Source organism: Puma concolor, chromosome D2 (assembly GCF_028749965.1).
Source record: "Puma concolor isolate L17-30 chromosome D2, mPumCon1.1.hap2, whole genome shotgun sequence".
NCBI lineage: Eukaryota > Metazoa > Chordata > Mammalia > Carnivora > Felidae > Puma > Puma concolor.
The window spans coordinates 56,484,488-56,507,629 of NC_141677.1; the positions used below are offsets into that span (position 1 = coordinate 56,484,488).

At 48.6% G+C, this 23,142-nt stretch overlaps 1 protein-coding gene across 2 annotated transcripts in view; it reads right to left on the bottom strand.

Annotated features, from left to right (window-relative positions):
• The window catches only part of BLNK (B cell linker), a 78,169-nt gene that overhangs the window by 22,922 nt on the left and 32,105 nt on the right, over positions 1 to 23,142 (bottom strand). Inside the window, exons 4-9 of one of the 2 annotated variants that reach the window (XM_086680507.1) lie at positions 16,190 to 16,230; positions 12,434 to 12,499; positions 12,078 to 12,234; positions 8,975 to 9,135; positions 4,377 to 4,458; positions 3,311 to 3,382 (exon numbers count right to left, since the gene is read on the bottom strand). In XM_086680507.1, coding sequence (XP_086536633.1) covers positions 3,311 to 3,382; positions 4,377 to 4,458; positions 8,975 to 9,135; positions 12,078 to 12,234; positions 12,434 to 12,499; positions 16,190 to 16,230 — 579 coding nt within the window. The remainder of the gene's footprint in view (positions 1 to 3,310; positions 3,383 to 4,376; positions 4,459 to 8,974; positions 9,136 to 12,077; positions 12,235 to 12,433; positions 12,500 to 16,189; positions 16,231 to 23,142) is intronic. The other variant, XM_086680508.1, reaches the window with a different exon arrangement.

Genomic DNA, 23,142 nt, shown 5'->3' on the forward strand with positions numbered 1-23,142 from the left:
TCCCCTCTTTGTGTCCAGGATCCTTACTTTCTGATGAAGCCAAATTCCTGGCTGGAATACTCCAGAGGAGAAATTGGAAATGCAACAGAGGGAGATGTGTCCAAAAGCATAATGATAAGAAAAACAAAAATCAGCTTTGTTTTCATTGTATTGAGCAAAAAATGATGTTAATGTTTGCATGGCTGGTGCTTACCAAAGTTCTCGACTAGGAAAACGACTTACTCTCAGTTTTTCCTTCTACCACATGTATTTTATGTATCATCCTCTCTTTGGTTCTACATACAATGTTGGTAAGTTTTCTTTTCCTTTCTTTTCTTTTCTTTTCTTTTCTTTTCTTTTCTTTTCTTTTCTTTTCTTTTCTTAATGTTTATTTATTTTTGAGAGAGACAGAGACAGAATGCGAGTGGGTTGGGGCAGAGAGAGAGGGAGACACAGAATCTGAAGCAAGCTCCAGGCTCCCAGCTGTCAGCACAGAGCCCGAGGCGGGGCTCGAACCCACGAGCTGCGAGATCATGACCTGAACTGAAGCCAGATGCTCAACCGACTGAGCCACCCAGGCGCCCCAACGTTGGCAAGTTTTCTTATCCTTAGCAATCCCAATGTTGGCACCGTAAGCCCTTGGGATTTCCGACTCTTTCCTAGCTGTTCTAGAAATCCTGGTATTATTAGTGGGGCTTGCACACCAGCTGGAGCATCGCTTACTCTCAGGCCTTGTATGAGCTCTTACCAAATAAAGAGATTTAATTTAACAATTTCAGAACAGTTTGGCTTACAGGTAACATTCAACTTGCATATTAACATGGAATCGTAAATTCCCCAAACTCCTTCCCTATCTTAGGAAATTAGCAGATAGATCCCTTTTTAAATGCTACTTACTTAGGGGAAGTTCAGAAGTGCATCCCCTGTCTACCCTCTTCTGACAAAAGCTGCAAATCAGCCTCTAAATCACGTTTAGAAATAAATCACTAAAAAATGTCAGTCTTTCAGTTTGTTTAGACCAGTGGTTCTTAACTAGGAATATTTTGTCCCTCCTGCCCCTGGGACATTTGGCAATGTCTGGAGACACCTTAGCTTATCACTACTGGGGAGATGATGTTATTGGCACCTATTTGGGGCAGAGGCGGCCAAGGATGTTGCTAAAATTCTCACGTGCACAGGGCAGTTAGGACAACAAAGAATGATCTAGCCCTAAATACCAACTGTGTGGAGGCTGAGACACTCTGATGCAGGGTAAAACTTTATGCAGAAAGAAAGAAACAACTGTTCCCTGGGATGTGTACAGGGCACTCCGCCAGACTGGTCACGAATTAAGACATGCTAAACAAAGGATTCCAAAGAATGGTAATAATAATAACAAAGAGCTTACTCAACTTAATTTTCACGCTCCCTTAGGCATAGGTGCCATTTTCTCCTCCCATGTTTTCAGAGGAGAAAACTAAGAAACGTACAGATTGCTTAGCTTGTTTGAAGTCTGGCACCTAGCGCAAGTCGGAATCCAGATCTGAGCCCTCTGGCTTTGGAGTCTGTGCTGTCCTGAAACTGTGCTTCTCTGTATGGAGCATCGAGTAGAGGGAGACATTGCCCCTGCACCTAATTCATGGTGTGATCCTCGCCAAGTACCTTCTTAGCCATCAAAGAGCCAAAAGCAGCACCCATTAGCAGAGGCAACTATCATGGTGCAGACAGAAATACCAATCGAAGCCTTAGCATTTTCATCATGCCTATCTGGGCATTATCCATAGTCTTCAAAGGCTAGTGGACAGTTATACAGAGACACAGGCAAGTAGTCTGAACATTCCTTTTATAAAAATCATCTCTGAAAACTGCTGTTTGCAAACTCAGAAACTCATTCTAACTGTTCAGGTTTCGTCCCTCCCAAATTATCTCACTTCCTTCCTCTTCCTGTACTTCCTCCCGTCCGTGTCCACCAGTCACATAACCAGGAAATTATTTTCTTGTTCAGGTTTGGTTTCTTCTGGTGCCTCTAGTATTAAAATACAGCTATACTAGATTAATAGAAAACAAGTGAATAAAACTGGCAGCATTTGGAGGCATTCAGAAACTCATCTCAGTGACTGAGGAGAGAGCCAAAAGGCAAGGGTATGGCTAAGTGGACTCTCGAACACAGGAGACAGAAGGTATGAAGTGACAAAGTAAAGGAAGCCTAGACTAAGGTAGTGGCAATGAAAACGGAAGAGCAAATTCAAGAAAAAGAAATGGCAGACTTTGGAAAGAACACAGGCCCTCAGGCATGTGACCTGGAGGCCGACATGCACAGAGGAACAGGACCATCCTAATGGCAGAGAGCTGATGAAGGCATTGAGCTTGAGGCCCTGGGTATGTCAAGTTGTTCAGAAGAGAAATTAGGTCAAAGTTGCACACCACGGGGCGCCTGCGTGGCTCAGTCAGTTAAGCATCTGGCTTCGGCTCAGGTCGTGATCTCACAGTTTGTGGGTTTGAGCCCCGCATCAGGCTCTCTGCTGTCAGCGCAGAGCCCACTTTGGATCCTCTATCTCCCTCTCTCCGCCCCTCCATCCCTCTCTCTCTCTCTCTTTCTCTCTCTCTTTCCCCCTCTCTCAAAAATAAACATTTTTTAAAAGCTTATTTATAGTTAAAAAGTTGCACACCAGAGAATTATTGGCTTGGACAAGAGAACTGAGGCCAGAAGAATGGATGGACCCCAAAGAAGTGAAAGAGAATATTCTTTCCCAAGCATGTGCCGTGTGCCAGGCACCGCATTAAAGATTTCCTGGGCACAATTCCAGAATTCTCCTGTCACAGGGCAGGGGCTATTATCTCCATTTACGGAGGAGAAAATCTGAAGATTGGAGAGGCAAAGGACAGGCCCAAAGTGGTACAGCTGGTAACTGGGAGCACCGGGATTCCAACCCATGTCTGTCTGGTCCCAAACCCAAGCTTTTAACCACCACAATATTCTGAAAGAAGAGTGGAGGGCTGAGGACTGAACAGTGAAGACACCCTCAGTCAGGGGAGGGGGAAAGAAGGAGCCAGAAAAGTACCCAAAGAAGTAGGAGAAAAGCCAGGACTGTCTAACAGAGGCCTTGGGATATGGGGGAGAGGGCCCCTCAACATAGGTGCTACGAGACAGTGGATGAGGATGAGCACAAGGCCTTCTGTCACAATTTATGAAGAAATTTGGAAACACAAGCGATTATTTCTTAATACTGGATCTGAGTTGTTTATGTTGTTTGGAATAGATTTAAAAACCATCCCCCCAGATGCAATCGTTTCACACACACACACACACACACACACACACACACAGCATCGAATCACGCCTATACTTTACCTGACGCTGTCCCAGGAGGAGAGGCTGGCTTCGATGCGTTATTTGGTTTCGTAGATCTATTCACCGTGGGAGCTTAAACACACAAATACATGCATATATATATATATAAAACAATGATAAATACAGTTTGTTGAGGGAGATTCACACTTATGGAAAAATGGAAAAATGCATCGTGGGAACGATGGGTCAGACCAGGAAATTTGTAAAGAACGGGAAACACAACTGTTCAACACACAAGCCATGAAAAGAAGCCTTCTCCGAAGAAGCATCTTTAGAGTAAATGTATTAATGATTAAGGGAATAATCAATCTCTTGGATTCTGTGGGGTTTGGGGGCGCAATTTAATATCTATTTGTGGTTTCATGGTGATGGGTAGCTCAGGAGGGCCTTGAAGTTGCTGGCAATATTTGGGGAGTGCAGGAGGGGGTTGCTACAGAATGGCAGAGTAAAAACAGGGAATGACCACTTTGGACTCATTTATCAGGTGAGTAATGTTACTTGAAGAGGCATCATGTTCTCCACAGTGACTCGCTCCAGAGTCAACACACCCCGCTCTGCTCCCGGTCCAAGGGTATGTGGCACCGGCTTCTAAAGATCACTTGTAATTGCACCTGTTACACCACGGAAGGCTTACAAACAAAACGTTTCTCATCGCTTGGGATAGCACTACATGTAAAGAGTCGGGCGTATTTCGTTCCTTCTTCAGTCCTCTGCAGAAACTGTTCCGGTGCCATATTCGTGAGGCCAACACGGTGGCCTGCGGCTTTGTGAGGATTCAGTTTTATGAGAAATCCATTCTACGTGAGGACAGTTAAATAAGAACCTAGCTGCCTTCATAACTGGAGATGGAAGTATGACAGGGTGGAAGGGCATGGGGGACCAAGGGCGGGACAGAGGTGGGTCTGTCTGTCTCGGCCCCCACGGAAGGCAGATGTCGTGACCACAGAGGAGAGAGGCCTGGGCCCGGACTTTCTGTCCCCCCCTGTTGGTGCTTGTCACCAGACAGCCTTGCGTGCCCCCATCCACCGCAAAAAGCGTTCGGGCGCTTAAAACTGCAAACGCTTGCCTTTTTCAGCTGGGAGTGAACTGCTTTCTGTGGGATGAATGTAGTTTTCGTCTTCATCCTCCAGAGGAACCACATAATCAGCCTGGAAGAAGTACGGAAACGAGTGAGAAGGAGGCCGTACATGCCACGTTCATCGTCTGGGGAGGAAGGATTTTGAAAAGACCTTTGTTGAGACAGAATTCACACACCATTAAGTTCCCCTTTGTAAAGTGTATAGTTGGGTGGCTTTTAGTATATTCGCAGAGTGTGCAAGCATCACCCTAATCTAATTTGAGAACATTTTCATCCCCCCCAAACAGGAGCCCTGTGCTCATTAGTCACTTCTCATCGATCCCTTCCCGGACCCAGTCAACCACTGATCTACCTTCCGTCTCTAAGAGCTGCCCATTCTGGGCACTGCCTAGAAATGGAGTCACATGACAGATAAGTCTTTTGTGACTTCTTTCATATAGCATAGTAATTTCCGGTTTCAACCACGTATCATGTATCAGTCTTTCACTCACTTGTATGGCCAAATGATAGTCCGTTATATGAATATAACACATTTTGATTATTCGGGTGGACCTTTGGGTGGTTTTCACTTTCCGGCTTTTATGAATAATGGTGCTGTGGACATTGGTGCGCGTCTTTGTGTTGATGTACGTTTCTCTCGGGAATATACCCAGTGGTGGAATTGCTGGGTCGTACAGTGGCTCTGTGTTTAAGTCTGGGGAACTGCCAGACTGTTTGCCAAAGTGCCTGTACCCTCTTCGTTCCCACCAGCAGTGTGCGAGCGCTCCGATTTCTCCGCGTCCTCACCGACACTTGTGACTGTCCGCCTTTTGGAATAGAACCATCCTGAGATGTAAAGTGGTATCTAATTATGGCTTTGACTTGCATTTCCCTGATGGTTCATGAGGTTGAGCCTCTTTTTGAACGCTTACTGCCCCTTTTTATAGCTTCTTTAGGCAAAAGTCTACTCGACTCCTTTGCCTATTTGTGTAATTGGGTTGTCTGTCTTTTTTATTATTGGGTTTATTATTGGGTTGGGTTCTTTAAATGCTCTAGACAGAAACCTCTTATCAAATATATAATTTGCAAGACTGTTCTCCCATTTTGTAGGTTGTCCTTATTTCTTGGTGGTGTCACTTGTAGCACAAAAGCTTTACATTTTGAAGCCCATTTTAACTAAGTTTTCTGTTGTTGCTTCTGCTTTTGGTGATGTATCTAAGATACTACTGCCTAATGCAAGGTTGTAGGGATTTATACCTTTGTTCTCTTCTAAGAATGTTATAGTTTTAGCCCTTACCTTTAGGCCTATGATCTATTTTTGGTTACTTTTTGTCTATCATATGACGGGGGCCACTCTTATGTTTTCGTATGTGGATATACGGGTCTCCTAGCACATTTTTTTTAAAAAACAATTCTTGGGGCGCTTGGGTGGCTCAGTCGGTTGAGCGTCCGACTTCGGCTCAGGTCACGATCTCGCGGTCCGTGAGTTCGAGCCCCGCGTCGGGCTCTGGGCTGACGGCTCAGAGCCTGGAGCCTGCTTCCGTTTCTGTGTCTCCCTCTCTCTCTGCCCCTCCCCCGTTCATGCTCTGTGTCTCTCTGTCTCAAAAATAAATAAATGTTAAAAAAAAAAAATTTAAAAAAACAATTCTTTCCCCACCGAATGGTCATGGCAACCTTGTCAATGATCAATTGACCAGAAATGAGGGGAGGAAGTGATTTTATGCTGACATGAAGCAAATGAGATGATCAGATCCCAAATGTGGTTTTTACCACCCATCTTGGGGGTAGCCAAGGAGGATACCAGGAGAAACAAAAACCGAACATTTACTGAGCACTTACTGCCAGAAACTCATCTGAGTACTCTACATGTGTTATTTCACTCAATCCTTAGAACCACCCAATAATATAGGTACTACTATCGGCTGCATTTCAAGATGAAGAAACTTGAAGAAACTGAGGCCCAGAGAAGTGAAGTAGCTGGCTCACGTCCTCATAGGTAAAAAGTAGAAGAGCTGGGGTTCAAGTATCAGTTCAAGGATCGAGCGCCATACTCTTATCCACTACATTCTAGGACCTGCCTGCCTTCCCCTTCTTTTTCTGTCTTATTTCTACCCTCTCCTCGTAATTGCTATTTCTCATCTCTTTCTTCACCTCCACACCTGGCCTCTGTGACCTCGGACAAGTTCTTCAACCCCTTTGCGCCTCATCTGTACCATTTCCTTATCTGTAAAATGGGGGTGATAATAGTACAGATTTCGTAGCGTTCTTGGGAGAGTTTAATGGGATGAATACAAAGTGCTCCGAACACCAGTGGACACCTAGCACTCAAGTGACGGCCACTCGTGTCATTAGGGCACAGGTGCTTCTTCCTCCCATGTTTTGCTCCCTCCCCAGCTCTCTGGTTAGCCTGTACCCCATACTTTTCCTGTAACCTGTACAGCAGAGCTAAGTATTTTTAGTTATTTATGCTTGTGCTTGACTTCTTCTTTTGCTATCTAATGGTTCAGCCAGATCTTAATGTTGGCCTATTTTTTTTCGTTTTTAACCTCTTTCTTATCTTGACTGTCCATCTGCCCATTCCAGAATGCAGCCGCCTCCATACTTCTCCTTTTCCCACTGGTTCAAACTTGCCTGAGCCACCTCCACAAGGCTACTATTAGCAAAACTCTGCCTCTCCCCACGGGGGTCCGCTCTCAGCTATTCACAGAAGTGGAGAGCCTTATATAACACACACAGTATTCATTTGTATTCTGTGTCTGAATTTATATCTTCATATAGATTTGCCAAGCGCTGAAAGAATTCACAGTGAGCCCCTAACAGCTGGTCTCTGCATCCTGTCCCTTGGTCAGCTTCCTCCTGCCACCCTCTTCTCACCCCAAAAGGTCAGCATCACCTCTCAGACAGACAGACAGACAGAGGACTGGCAAACCTCCTTTCTCTCTCTGTCAGCTGACTTTCTGACTTAAACTTAAACTGTCCCTAGAGTAAAGTCATAAAGTAAAACGCTTCCAGAGGCAGGCAGGGAGACATGGGGACGTGTGCAGAGGAAGGGCATGTTCATGCCTTGTACGAGTGGTGGGGACTATGACCAATGGAAACAAGGTCAGGGATTCACAGCTGAGCTGGAAGACTGCCATGAAGCTCAGCGGCTTTGAGGCCATGACTGGCCCAGTGTTGCCCAGGCTTTCAGGTTTCTGGAGAAACTAGAAAATTGGATTTTGTAAAGAATCTAGAATATGCTAGAAAGGAACATACGACACAGGGAATCCTTCTATGGGTGAGGCACTGTAGTTAGTGCTGTTCTAACACTAAGTCCTTAAAATAATCTGAAGAGATGAAAAACCGAGCCTCAGAGAGGTTATCTGGCTCGCCCAAAGTCACACAGCTAATACGGGTCAAAGCAGGAATTTGGGCCTAAATGCTGCCACTGTTTTATTTAAAAGTTTCCCTTGGGGCACCTGGGTGGCTCAGTCGGTTGAGCGTCTGACTTTGGCTCAGGTCATGATCTCGCTGTTCGTGGGTTCGAGCCCCCCATCAGGCCCTGTGCTGACAGCTCAGAGCCTGGAGCCTGCTTCGGATTCTGTGTCTCCCTCTCTCTATGCTCCTCCCCTGCTTACACCCTGTCTCTCTCTCAAGAAAAATAAAGATAAAAAAAAAAAAGTAAAGTTTCTCTTTTCCCTCCCCTGCTGGGCTACAAATTATATCAAGGTGGAAATGAAGGTGTTTTTACAACATATTTATACACTATAGGTTTTATCACCTCTAGGCATTTAGAAACAAGTCATTTCTTCAAAAGCTGCAGTAAGATTATGGTTAGAAGTTGCCTTTATTGTGATCTTGTTTCTGGGTTCTGGTATAGGGTTGTTCTGATGGCTAAGTTCGAGGGCTTCACTTTGCCCTTATTTACAATGCGCGGACCTCTGGGAGCCACAACATATTAGGCCTTATCAGTCATTCCTACAACAGTCTGAATGAGTTTACCAGTTAGTTTTCAAATAGGAGCAATTCCATAGGGAATAAGACGTATAAAAAGCTGGGTGCTGCCAGAGGGGAGACTGATGAGTGAAACCCAGAGTCGAGTCCTGGACAATCTGCAAAGGTGGGTCCCTGGGTAGCGGCAGCTGAGGGAAAAGGGGGTGAGAGGCAAGGGCTGCCAGCGGGAAGTGAGGTGCGGGCTCCTGTGCACGTTGTGTGGGGTCCCTGACGACTAGGGTCTCTGTTATTTGTCCTCCCGCGCTCCTGTGCACCTTGCAAGAGAAATGTGGAGAAGTGGCGAGGAGGCAGGGCAGAGAAGCAAAGGAGAGTAAAGATAGAGAAATTTATGGAGGAAGGAGAAGATTCACAGGAAACCCCCGAAGAGGCTAATCAGAGGGGCACAGATCCAGTGCTGGTATCACCCGTACGCTCTGGGAATGAACGTGCTTAAACTAAGGCCATACATGCCTTTTTTAGAGAAGAAAACCTTTGGGATTAACGGTGGGGAGTTAGAGGGGTGGGCGAGGAGGAGGAAGGCATGTCAGACGCCAGACGGTCCTGGCCGGTCCCCCTCCCCCCTGCATCCTGCCTTCCACTCGGACTGGGAAGCCTTCAGGACAGATTTCGGTTACCTCATCCTCAAGGTCTTTGGGTTTGGGTGGGACTTGAGGTTTCTGAAGAGAAGTCAGGGCCGGCAGAGTGGAGGTCAGCCTTGTCTTTGCCGAAGGCCAGTTGGGCTTACTTGGAAGTGTCTTGCTGAAGGGCGGAGACTGCCTCTGGCTTGATCGATTGTCTTGAAAGGAACAATGACAAAATAGAAAATGAGAGGGGGGCTCTGGACCATTCCCTGCACCCAAGTATAAAACCACCCACATCTATGTAGTCACAAACAATTATTCCAGGCAGTCCTTAAAAGCGTAAAATGACATGTTAGGCAAAAATTTTCAATTGCCTGTTCCTTACATTACACTCTCCCACGAGAATGACGGCTACAGGACTCAGAAGAGCCTACGGCCCTGCACTTTGCCAGACAGAGTGGATGGCTGACCTTGGCAGCAGGGAGGCCCGAGAGGGGTGTGCTCCTCGAAGGTTCACTTCGCTCTATGAACCCTTAAGGGCAGTGACTCTCAATCCTCCTTACATAGAAGAACCACCTGGGGAATTTTAAGAAAATGTTAAGGCCCAGGCCCCACCCCAGACATACTGGGAAGAACTTGTGAGGAAGGTCTTGGCGTTAATAGTTTCAAGTCTCCCAGGTTATTTTTTTTTTTATTATTATTATTGTTTAACAATTTTTTTTTTTAATGTTTATTTTCGAGAGACAGAGAGAGAGTGAACGGAGGAGAGGCACAGAGACGGGGGGACACAGAATCCGAAGCAGGCTCCAGCCTCTGAGCTGTCAGCATAGAGCCCAATGTGGGGCTCCAAATCACATAGTGGGAGATCGTGACCTGAGTCGAAGTCGGACGCTTAACTGACTGAACCACCCAGGCGCCCCTCTCCCAGGTTATCCTAAGGCGGATTCAGGGTTGCAGCTACTCATCTGAGTGAACGCACACATTCTTCCTCTCAATGATTTCCCTTCAATCATGGAGGGCCCCTGAGTTACCCCTTGTCGGGAACTGTCCTTGGCATGTGTCAGGGAAGGAACACAAGTTCCAAAGCCAAATGGCCCTGAGTTGGGTCCTCTGCTCTGCCCCTCACTGGCTGAGCTCTGTTTGGGCTACTTATTCATTATCCAGCCTCTCTGGGACTCACATTCCTCTTTTGTTTTGTTTTGTTTTAACCATTTTATTTATTGATTTTGAGAATGGGGGCAGAGAAAGAGGGGGAGAGAATCCCAAGCAGGTTCCATGCCATCAGTGCAGAGCCTGATGTGGGGCTCGATCTCACAAACCTTGAGATCATGAGCTGAGCCCAGATCAAGAGTCAGAGGCTTAGAAGACTGAGCCACCCAGGCGCCCCCACATTCCTCATTTGGAAAGTGAGGATCATAACATCCACCTGAGAGGGCCACTGTAGGGACTGGGAAGAAAGCAGTGCAAGCTGTGGGAGCAGTGCCTGGCAGAGTGGATGCCTAATCCATAGGACCAATATGGCGACGTGACATGGCCGAGGTGTGAGGCAACAGGGAGTCTGCTCAGTGGAATCTGAGCACGTTGCAGACTGATACGCTGTAGGGAAAGCTTAGCACAGGAGGAACCTGGCATGTCCCCATCCTGGGAGCAGCCCAGGCACTCACACTGGCTTCTGCCCCACCCTTAACTTCATGAGGCTGCCCCCTGCCCCCACCACCCTGCCGCCAGGCCCACCCCCTGTTCTCCCCCCGGTGCCAGCTCCTGCCCTGTCCAAGGTGTGCCGTTCGCTTCACATTGGATGTCTCCTTGGAAGGCTCCCTCTGGGTGTTGTGGTCGGGCTGGGGCTCCGGGTCAGCCGCTTTGCTGTGCCCATAACTCTGTCAGGTTTTCTAGTTTTATTTGCAGCTCTTAGAGTTTACTGGGATTTCTTAATGTAAGATCTAAGCCCATCAAAAGTAGCAAAATACACAAGACAGGCTTTGAAGAGCGTGGCCATGAATGAGCCACTGCGCCCCCTCCCCTTAATTGCAGTTTGCTGGCCTATAAAATGGGCCTAATGCAGCCCCTTCCTTCCCAGGGTCCTGTTGCTTGAACAAGGTCAGAAATCTGGTGAGCCAGGGCTTTGGGGGCTGAGAAGCCCAGCGTGCGTCCCAGCTCTGCCACTCCCCAAAGCGGTTCACTCCTCCGAACCTCACTTTCCTCCTTCATAAAGTGAGGACGGATGCCTCTTCCGTAAGCTTCTCGAGAGGGTGAAGTAGGCCACGACTGTGAAGCACGATGCTGTGAGCTACAAACACTCTGGGAGTGTGTCTGTCTTGCTTGCTGTTGAAAGCTCCAGGCTCAGCGTAGCTGTGGCACACAGTAGGTGCTCAACAGGTGAGTTGTGGCATGAAGCAAGGGTCCATGCTCAGTGCCCCGTGAGGAGGCAGTTAATGGCAGTGATAATGGACAGAGTCCTCTACACGTAAGGGCTCTCTGTACAAATGCTGGCGTCACCGTGATCATCACAGACACACTCCCTTCCACGGCTCTGCTGAACTTAGTCGCCTGCAACCCAGGCTTCTTCCTGGGGGACATTAAGAGTCACACTCAGGTCTGGAGGCGACACCTGAGCTGTGCCCATTTAACCTACAGCTGATTCCACACTTAGAGCTCCTCACCCACCTCCACTCCCTGCTGAAAACCCACAGTCTAGACTCAGAGTGTGGGCTGCCTGCGTTGGGGTGGGCATGAAGGAACGGGGCCATTGGCAGATACTGGGATCCCTGAAGATCATCCTCGTTCTGCACGGATGTCTCAAAAGAAATTCCAGAACCTTGTGTGCGGGAAACCCCAAAAGAAGCAGGTACTAACCTCAGGGCTGATTTCTCATGGGATTATCTGGAGTTGGGCTGGGGTGGGGCGGGGGCAACCGTCAGGGCATGCGCCTTTTGTCTTTTACCTGTTTTTACCCTTGGAAACTTGGGAAGGGAGAGCGTTCCCCCTCCCCCAGGCAAGCGTTCCATCTGGGGCTCCCTGGCTTGTGAGTGAGCAGATGACCCACGTGGGGGTGGCCAGGGTGGGAGGCACTCAGCGTCCTGCCAGCCCGGCTCGACCCCCCTTCCCCATGCCTGGCAGGCTGGGCGCCCAGGGTCGGGGGGGGGGGGGGCTGCCTCACCTATGTAGTCGCCCCTGGTGAAGGGCAGGGCTGGGTGAACGGTTCTCGTCTCCTGCTCGGCGGGCGGCGGCTCGTAACTGTCGTCCCCAGTCTCTTCCGCGGGGAGCACGTACATCTCCGAGTCCGAGTGCTCGTCTGGGTGTTCATAGTCGCTGTCCTGCAAATGCATACCGAATGCTCAGTGCCCTGTCTGTGCTCAGCCATCGAGACAGCTCTGGCGTTAGGAGGCGGGAGCTGCTCCCCCAGCGTAGGGACCAGAGAGCGAGGCTTGGAAGGGTTGGCTAAGCAAGGTTGGGCAGCCATCAGAGGCAAAGCTGGGGTTGAGGCCGGGCCTTTCTGCCTCCAGAATTTATCACCTGAACCACTATCCTGGGGGAGCATGTGGACCATTTAACAGGAAGGGTGGCTGAAACTCTGTGTGTCTGCAAAGAAGAACAGTCGGAGATAAAATACATTTTTAGAAGACAGAAAAAGGACGCAATAAAATAGAATAACCAATAGGTTTTGTTTATCATGAATGCTGACGGTTGAGGAAAAAGATTAATATGAAAGGGTAAAGGTTTGCATAGAATATACAGATACCTTTGAGGAGATGAGGTGTGTGTGTGTGTGTGTGTGTGTGTGTGTGTGTGTGTGTTTTAATAGAGCTGATAAGCTGCAGGGGCTAGGCTTCGACCTGACCCGGAGTCCATTCTCTTTCTTTTTGTTTTTCTTGTTTTAAAGATAAATTTTAGTTAAGTCTTCACTGAAATGATCGAATATTGAATATTCAATACGTATGGGAAATACATTCACACAGCAATAGTTCAAAAGGATGTCAAGTCTCCTTCCCAGGCTCTCAGTTCTTCTCCCCAGAGGTGCAGTTCCTAGTTTCTTGGGCATTTTGTTCAGAGATCGCTTAGGCATACTACACCCATATGCATATTCCCGTGCAGGAAATATTTGATCCAGGACTTAAGAGGTCTTCTGTCCACACCGCCTGATACACTGCGTGATTCATACATGAGCTTCCAATGAATGCATGATGCACCTGCCTTTCGGCCTGTCTCCTTCCACCTGCAATCGCACAACACCGACGCAGGTACAGTGTGAAACAAACACAGTGGTTCCTTCATTGTTGTCTCCTTGGGGCCTGTGGCAGGGACCAGCACAGGACAGGAGCGCAGTATGTTTGCAGCGAATGGATGAGCGAGTGAGTGAGGACCGCTTTCCTCCTGAGTCTGTAGGGACATGGAGGAGAGGACAGGAGAGGGAGAGGGTGAATAGCAGGAGAGGGAGAGAGAAAGGCGGCTGAAAAGGGAACTTTTCCCAAGGTGGTGGAGGAGAATTGGGAGAGAATAGAAGGAAGGAGGAGCTCAAGGAGGGTCCTTGTCCTTGTCCTAAAGCAGAAGAGTCAGGAAGGGACAGGGAGCGGGGAGGTAAGAGAAGTCTTGTACGGGGATTTTCCCAAACCCCTGTTTCAGTAACAGCAGACAGCGAGGCTCAATAATCCTTCCTGACCGTGAATATGAAATTAAGGTGAATAGAATAATGGGAATGATAACGATTATTTTAACATTTCTATGTACTGCATACCTCAGTTACCCTTTACCAGTATCATATGAGAGAAACTGAGGCATGAGGAGTTGAATAATTTGAGGCTGTTCTGTGTTCTGAAGAAGCAGTGACTGTTCTCAAACAGGCGGCCTGGAAGGTGGAGTGAGAGCAGAAAAGCAGCCCGAGGCAAGAACCCGGCTCTGAAAGTCTCATCTAGCCAGCCTGAAGTGGTCGGGGCCCCTCCTCATCCTGGGCAACCAAAAGGCCCGTCTCTGTGGCTGCAGCATCCCAGGGAGACAGCAGTGAACGCGCTGAGAAACGGGTGCTTCATAACCATCTGGAAAGTGAAAGAATCAGTAGGCGCCCAGACGCCTGTGCCTGGGAGGGGGAGACAGTTCAGGCGGCCCACTTTGTCTCAGTTTTCATCGGAGCAGGCACCGTGCTTCCCTAGACTTGATCACCTGGAGGCTGGGGAGCAGTGTGCCTCCTGGGAAGGACACAGGGGTCTTCACAGCCCCTTGGGCAGAGCAGCCTGACTGAGAGGACCAGGCTGGCCGAAGAGGCAGAGGAGGTTGAGGAGGGGCGCCTCTGCGTCAGCTGCTCTTGGCAGGCCAACGCTGACACGGGGCTGCCCATCAGACTGTAACGCCCATGAGGACTGGGCTGCGACCTCAAGAGCAATGGGAGGAGGGGTTCTACCTCGGCTGCAGGAAAGGCCTTCCTGAGAAGGAGACGTTTAAGCCAAGCCTGAAGGACAAGAAGGAGCAGAGCAAATGAGGGAGAATGGGGCGCCCTTTGGTTTCTCCTCTCTTCCCTCTTCCTTCTCCTGCCCAAGGTCCGTGAGTCAAATTGCCGAGCAGGCATGACCTTGACCTGCTGTGAGACTAAGGGCAGATCTGTGCATCTGGGCCGTAACGGACAAGGCCCTGCTGGGGGTGGTGGTGCAAGGAAGGCCGGACAGGTCCGCAGGGGCTGGATTTCATCTGGCCTGGAGACTACAAGCCTGGATTTCATTCTGTGTACAATGGGAATCCAATAAGGTCAAAATAATTGTGAGTGAATGTTTACTCAATCTGTATTACAGCAGGTATCTTAATTTTTTGGTTGTTTGGCTTTGGGACACAAGTCACGCTCTCCTCTCCAGGCTGACTCTATTTGTATTTTCTAAGTCCCTACCATGTGCTCTTTTTCTCCAGCCTGCGAGCTCCATTTTCTTGATTTCCCTGTGGTTGTGGACCAGCTCTCAACTTTGCTTCAGACGTGGCTGGGCGCGTGCGGCCAGCAGGGGGCGCAGCTGCAGCGCTTCGGAGGGACCAGCGGCTGCTGGGCCCTGGGAGGAACTCCACACCCAGCTGACCTGCAGAGAACCCCTGTCATCCCCTCTTTTTTACACATCTTCGCTCTGCAGTTGAGAAGGGAGATACTCCTGTCTCATAATACGTTGAATATACTCCAGGTGGTGTACACAGTGTGGATGGAGCTGGGCTCAGACTCAGTTCTGGGCACTGGATTGAAGTCCTGGGCTCTCATTACACTGGCCACTGAGTAACTGAATTTCTGTGTGCAAGTCCTTTTCATTCTCTTAGCCTTGGTTTCCTTATCTGTAAAAGGGGGTGTGTGGTTGTGTGGAGGCCCTCTTGGATCCTGTCCAGATAAAACACACGTAGAGTGGAGCAGGCTAACATTCTGGATGAATTCGATACAAATGAAGAATAATTGTTACAAAAAAGTTTTTAGGCTGTCTTGTCCCTACAAGACTTCACCCAAGAGAGCAGTGAGCACTGGGGTCCTGTGGGCTACAGAGCCACCTTGGAGAAGTTGACTGTTAATTCTGACACATCACCTTCCGTATCATCACGGCCAGGTCCCTTGCTCAGTCTGTGGCCCCCAGCATCTGCTACTGTCCTCTTGGTCACTGCAAGCACCTTAGAGTTTAAAAGCCAGGTTTTGAGACCTGAGGGCTTGGGTTGGAATTTTGGAACTGCAAGTTACTTAAACTCTCCATGCCTTGGTTTCTTTACCTGTAGAATGAGCAGGGCTGATATTCACAATGTTTGACAACTAGCATGGCTCAGGTCCCGACTTGGCCCTAAAGAGTGTCCCAGAGGCCCCCTGATGCGCCAGGCATTCACTCTTTGATGTTGGTTTTTGATGTTTGGCTCCTGGATAAGGCCCAGGCAGCGATGGGACACTGAGGAATTCAGGGCAGAGGCATTTGTCAACTGATATGGAAATATTTAAAAAACATTCTAACATGTGTTTTGGCTGTGCTGGTTAGTACTCTGAATACCAGCACTGAAGACAGGGATAAGAATGCCTGCACACAGGGCTGTGGGGAGGCTCACATGAGGTAATGCCGATGAAGCACTTAGCCTGGCACATGGGGGTGCTAGGTCAAGTCAGCCATCATGAGGTTCTTGCTGCCTTGTCTGTAGGTGGCCTTTCCAGCCCAGCCATCTCCCTGCTGGGATGTGCAGCTGACTATGAGCATGTAATTCAGAAACAAGCCCTTCAAAAGGCCTCCCACGGACCCTGGCGGAAAGGATGATCTTCTGATCCCAGGAGCAAATACTTACAAAGTCATCTGACCACTGCTCCTCTTCGTCAGCAAGGTCTTCTGCAGTGGCATGTGGGAAGCAGAAAGCACAGGCGTCAATCTCAGCTCCACCCTGTCCCCAAGCTCCCTGCGCCCACCTTCCTTGCCCCTGGGCTTCCTGGTCCTGTTTCCTTGGCCTTGAACGGTTATTACACATACCTCGTGTTCATCCACTTTCGACTCCTCTTTTTTGAAAAAATCAGTTCTCAAAGCATAAAGGGACGTTCCACTGAGCAGAGAAACGGTACATCTGAACCATGTCCGTTTTTGTTAAGGAACACTTTTGGGACTTTAGAACGATCCGGGAGGCACCTGCAATCCGTACCATGCTGCTTCTAAGGATTCCTTTGAATCAATATATGGATGGTATAGTAGGAAGAGCACTGGACAGGGAGTCAGATAGACCAAAACTCTCATGCAGGCTCTGTTCTTAACTAGTTGGAGGGTAGGCAAGACAATTAACATCTCTGGGCCTCAGTTTTAAGATCTATGGGATCACTTCTGTGATTCTCTGTAGCTCTAACTTTGACTTTCTTATTGAAAAGCATTTACCCGGTGCTTTACTACACGCTGGGCAATATCATCAGAGTTTTGCACTCAATTAGCTCCCTCAAAACCTTACGAGGAAACTGAGCCCTAGAGAAAATAAGCCATTTGCCCAAGGTCAGATAGTAAATAATAGAGCCAGGAGTTGAACCCTGTAGGTAGACTTCCAAGTGCATGCTCTGAACTCCAATGTCACACTGCCTCACTGTCTTTGAGCTCCAGGGTTCAAGCCCTGCAGGCAGTGTAAAAATGGATATAACAGGTCTCAAGTAGCTGAGGATCTTGAAGAATAAAATTGATCTGAATTATGACAGCCAAGGAGAATATTTGACCCCCTTTACTCCAAAACACATTTAGAGTATGAGAAGCTTAGCATCCATCCCATCGCATACGCTGACATTAGAGGTTAAATACAATTTACTCAGCTATGTACAGATCAACCAGGCACAGGTCCAGAGGGCAGTGTGGCTCCAGTGACTATCCCATAGAGGCATCCCATTGCGCAGCCATGGCTAGAGGGCCCAGTGAATGGTCCCTGAATCCCCCAGAGCCTCTCTAGAATCTTTTCTTGCCATTTCTAGCTCCTGCTATGGCAGGCTACTGACTCCAGATCTGGGTAGACTCCAAAGAGGCACAAGGAAAAGAATTGCACATTAAAAATGGGGGCCTGTGCTCTGGAAAGCAGTGTGGAGGTTCCTCAGAAAATTAAAAATAGACCTACCCTATGACCCAGCAATAGCACTGCTAGGAATTTACCCAAGGGACACAGGAGTACTGATGCATAGGGGCACTTGTACCCCAATGTTTATAGCAGCACTCTCAACGATAGCCAAATTGTGGAAAGAGCCTAAATGTCCATCAACGGATGAATGGATAAAGAAATTGTGGTTTATATACACAATGGAATACTACGTGGCAATGAGAAAGAATGAAATAGGGCCTTTTGTAGCAACGTGGATGGAACTGGAGAGTGTGATGCTAAGTGAAATAAGCCATACAGAGAAAGACAGATACCATATGGTTTCACTCTTATGTGGATCCTGAGAAACTTAACAGGAACTCATGGGGGTGGGGAGGGGAAAAAAAAAAAGAAATTAGAGTGGGAGAGAGCCAAAGCATAAGAGACTGTTAAAAACTGAGAACAAACTGAGGGTTGATGGGGGGTGGGAGGGAGGGGAGGGTGGGTGATGGGTATTGAGGAGGGCACCTTTTGGGATGAGCCCTGGGTGTTGTATGGAAACCAATTTGACAATAAATTTCATATATTGAAGAAAAAAATGGGGGCCTGAAGGAGGTGTTTAGATCAGAGTGGCCGGATTTTAAACTGTGGCAGCAACAGCGCCCTCTCATGGGAAAAACGTGATAGGCGCTAAGACAGAGCTTTCTTCTAGGAGCCAAATAATGGGTCAAACTTTGACATTAACAGAAAAAAAAATTTATTAAATTATGATTTGGCCTCATGTATACCAAATTAGAGTATACTGCAACCACTGGGGTTTTCCAAGAAACTCCAGAAGAATAGATGACTAAGTCCTCTTCCCAATACCTGGCGCTGAGCGGGAATAGGTTTCTAATACCTTAAGTTTGGGGATAATTGAAGATCAGCACTTAAGGGGCCACAATGTTTTTGTTTCGACCTTTAAAATAGAAACATTTATAAATTGATGTTATAAATCACACTTCCCTGCCTTGATCAGCCGTGCCTGCCGAACCTTTTCTCGGGGACCCAGGGTCCACTTTGTGGTCAGACACTGCTCAAAGTACTCGCAGGAGCTGTCTAATTCCTTCTCCTGTCCCCATTATCTTTTCTCTCCCACACATACTTCATACTATTTCTAGTCATTTTCTTTTTTTTTTTTTTAACGTTTTTTTTTTGTTTTTTGTTTTTTTTTTTTTTAATTTTTGGGACAGAGAGAGACAGAGCATGAACGGGGGAGGGGCAGAGAGAGAGGGAGACACAGAATCGGAAACAGGCTCCAGGCTCCGAGCCACCAGCCCAGAGCCCGACGCGGGGCTCGAACTCACGGACCGCGAGATCGTGACCTGGCTGAAGTCGGACGCTTAACCGACTGCGCCACCCAGGCGCCCCTCTAGTCATTTTCTTAAAATACAGTTTGAATCATGCTGCTCCTTTCCTCAAGAATCATCAGTAGCTCCCTATGGAGTGAAGTCAAGGCTCTATGTCAACACATCAAACGCCTTCATCTCCTGTCCCTCTCTGGACTTCTCTCGCACAGCCTTCCACGTTCACTGATACTGGAAGCATGTTCCTCCCAGCCTGCACTTTTGGTGGTTCTCCGCTCCGTTCACGCTGTTCCCCCAGACCCTGTTCCTGGGAAAGCCCTGTCATACCTCTGCCATACAATCTTCCCCAGTCCCTCAGGTTATAACCCACTACTGCTTCCTCTGGGAGGGACTCCTTCCTCCTCCCTCTTAGATGCTGCTGGCACCCTGACGACATAGGCACTGCATTCTGCCCTATGCTGGGATTCATTTGCTCGTGTCTCTCTATACCGAAAAGCAAGGCCTATTTAGTTTGCCTTTGTATCTGGATGACCCTTGGCATTTGTAATCCCGCGCAGTAATAAAAGTATGAACCAATAAATGAGTTGAATGAATGAAAATTAGGATAATAATAATAGATTGCATTTATTGAACACTTCCTGTGTGCTCAGCGCTAGGATAAGTGTACTTTCTCAATTATCCTCAAAATAGCACTTTGTGGTAGGTGCCCTTATGATCTCACTTTTGCAGTCGAGGAAACTGGGGCTAAGAGTGTCTGCAAAACCTGTCTGAGGCCACGTGGCTGGTGAATGTGGGGGGTAGACTGGGGGCCGGGGTACCTGTGTTGGCTCCTGCAGCTAAAATCTCATGTACACTGGGGCGCCTGGGTGGCGCAGTCGGTTAAGCGTCCGACTTCAGCCAGGTCACGATCTCGCGGTCCGTGAGTTCGAGCCCCGCGTCGGGCTCTGGGCTAATGGCTCAGAGCCTGGAGCCTGTTTCCGATTCTGTGTCTCCCTCTCTCTCTGCCCCTCCCCCGTTCATGCTCTGTCTCTCTCTGTCCCCAAAATAAATAAACGTTGCAAAAAAAAAAATTTTTTTTTTTAAAATAAATAAATAAATAAATAAATAAATAAAATAAAATCTCATGTAAACTGCGTGGCCCTCTACTGTGGCTTCAGATAAAGCCTAGGAGAAACAGGATGGCCCGGTGCAGGTATCATGGGGCACTGAGGCAGAAAAGAGAGAAAAGCATCATCATGTGGGAGAGTTACCTGATGGTGCCCCGCCCACTACACCCATCCTACAGGCAGCTTGCAATCTCTTACTCATAAAATCACAGCCCTCGGGGCGCCTGGGTGGCGCAGTCGGTTAAGCGTCCGACTTCAGCCAGGTCACGATCTCGCGGTCCGTGAGTTCGAGCCCCGCGTCAGGCTCTGGGCTGATGGCTCAGAGCCTGGAGCCTGTTTCTGATTCTGTGTCTCCCTCTCTCTCTGCCCCTCCCCCGTTCATGCTCTGTCTCTCTCTGTCCCAAAAATAAATAAAAAACGTTGAAAAAAAAATTAAAAAAAAAAAAAATCACAGCCCTCATGCCATTTCCCAGACTGAAAAGCATGAGAGTCCAAAGAACTAGGTCCAAAGTAGGGGATGTCCAGAACCTCAGTGAGTCTCCTAATATGGTTGGTTGTGGTTTTAGAACCAGGCTCCCTGGGTTCAAATCCTGGCTCTGCTCTTTACTACCTGCTTGGCAGTGGACCGGTACTTTGTTTAAAGCTCAATTTCTCGCCAGGGCAACAAGGGTAGGAATAGTGCCTGCCTCATGTTTTTATGAGAATCAAGTAATACAATACATGTGAAGTGCTTCACAAAGCCTGGCATATAGTAAATGCTGTATTAATGTTACTTATTGTTTTCTCGGGTATTGATAATGTCTTAGTAAACCCTCAAAACAATATCAATTCTATTTCACTCTAATGGCAACCACACAGTATGGTTACCATTTAGAAATGGACCCCAGAGAGCCTCAAGTATAGAGGGTGATGTTTTCAGGAGGGTAAATTCAAGCGTAATACGGGCCGGGTGGTTTAACATGAGATGTAAGGTTGCATGCAAGAACCTGGCAGGTTTCTTCCTGGCAGGAAGCTGAGATGCTGGCTCAGCCTCCTTATTAGGGAAAGCCTTTTCTATTGTGTCGCGTTTCTGGCTTGTGCTCCATTTACGGTGTCACAATCCCACGCCACACAATGGAGGGACTCCTCTCCTTGCCTGGCCCAGGTTTTGTGATTCACATGCCCCACCCCACAAGCCTGTGGGCACAGCACTACGTGACATGTGAGAACGCCACGATGACCCCACCTCAGTGTGCACACTGGGGTTTTGAGCTTTGGGCTCTCAGGTCAGGCTGCCGTGATCAAAATCCCGATTCTGCCATTTGCTAGCAGTGTGACAGGCAAGTTGCTTAACCTCTGGATATCTGTTTTCTCGTCACTAAAACGGACATGACTAATAGTGCCTATATTATGGGGCTTTGAGAGAATGAAATAGCCCAGGGAAAGTGCACAGAAGGGTGCCTGATAGAAGTAAGGGCTCAACGGGAGCCGTGTGTGACTATCAATCTACTTTAATGATCATAATAACCTGAAGGATAGGTCGGCACTCTCATCTCCAAGCAGGAAGCTGAGGCTCAGGGAAGTTTTAAACTGTTCCAGGTTCACAGTGTTTAGGGGCCACAGCCAGGATTCTAACCCAGGGCTAAAGGACCCCAAAGTCCAAGATCTTCTCACTGAGCCATGGAGGGAATAGACCTAGAGTCTAGGAGGGCAGCCATGTATCACACTGATGACAACCCAGGGCAGTGTAAACTTTCCTGACAAATGTCCCTACACCTGGGATCATGGTCAGATGCTGGGAAAGCTCCAGGAAGGGTGTTGCATGAGCTCGCACAAGGCTGTGTGGTGGCAGTGGGACTGAACTGGGCCTTGAAGGACGAGCAGGACTTGAGTGACAGAATGAAGATGAAAGAGGGCATCCTCCTTCCATCTCTTAAGGCTGGGGCCTGTGTGTCAGCCCCAGAAGCAGGGCTTGGCTGATGGCTAGAAGGGGCATCCATAAGGCACAGAGGTGCCTGGAGTGAACGAGCTGCACTGGAGAGTCAGGGAAGAAAACAAAACCAGATTCGTTGCCAGCCAAGGGGGCGCTCCAACCACAGAGGCCACTGCAGGTCCCAGTGACAAGCTGGAGGTAGGGAGGCTGATGACGATGGCGTTTGAGTAGCTCAGGCATAAAGAGACGAAGGTTGAACCGGACTAGGGTTCTTGGGAATGGGAAGGGATGGCTGAAAGGACGGTGAAGGACTCTGTGGCAAGAGCTTGAGGGAAGGGGTGAAGGCAAGGGTGTGGATTGGGCCTTTCCGTTCCAGAGCAGCAGCAGCACCAGAGACCAGCATTGAGAGACATGCACTCCAAACTGTGGGTCTGACACATGCTCAGTTGTAGCCCTGATTCAGCACTGGAGGCCACGTGCTGGGCCACTGGGCCTGCCAGCTTCTCCTCATGCAGAGCCGGTGGTGAGATGCAGGGAACCAGTGGGAAGACCGCAGTGGCACGCAGGAAAAGAAAGAGGGAAGGAGGCTGGACTAGATGTGGTGGTGGGGACAGACGCAGGGAAGGAACAGAAAGCAGAACTACAGAAGCTGTGGGGGAGGCAGCCGGTGGACAGTCCAGGACCACTGGGTGTACCCCAAGAGAAGAAAGGGATGTGACCATGTGGGGAGCAGATTTGGGCTGGCTAGGAGAGGTGATTTGCAACTAAATACTAACATCTCAGAAAGTCCCTTTGTCTGAATATCCCTTCAGCCCTTCCCAGAGCCCTGTTAACGGGGTGGGTGTGCAGACACGGAGGGCTTAGCCCCAGCTTAGCCATCGCCTGGCTGTAGGGCCTTGGGCAGCCAGTTGGCCTGTCTGGGCTCCAGTTATCCCTAAGTGAGAAGCTAAGGTTGGGTGGTCTTTCAGGGCTTTCCAGCCTTAAAGGACTTTCAAGTCCAAGTTTTATTCCTCTATTCTTAGTTGCACGAGGCAGGACTGATGGTGCAAGCCGCTCTCCCCGTGTCAGCCTTGCGGGGTCCACCGGTCAGAGTGTAGCCAGGGAGATGAAAAACCGAGTGAATGCTGGCTTCGGTAAGGACAGCAGGGCAAGGGCAGAGCAGTGTTATATTTCCGATCTTTGGTGGCCAGAGGGTTGGGAGGCCCTGTGCTTCTGTGGTGGGCATTTGCCCAAGAATCTCTGTCTGACTACCTTCCTTTGTCCCGAGGTCTGTCCTCTTTGCAGTTGCTCAGATCGCCTCCCTGAATGACATCAGTGGTGGGAGGAGAATGATTACAACAGCCC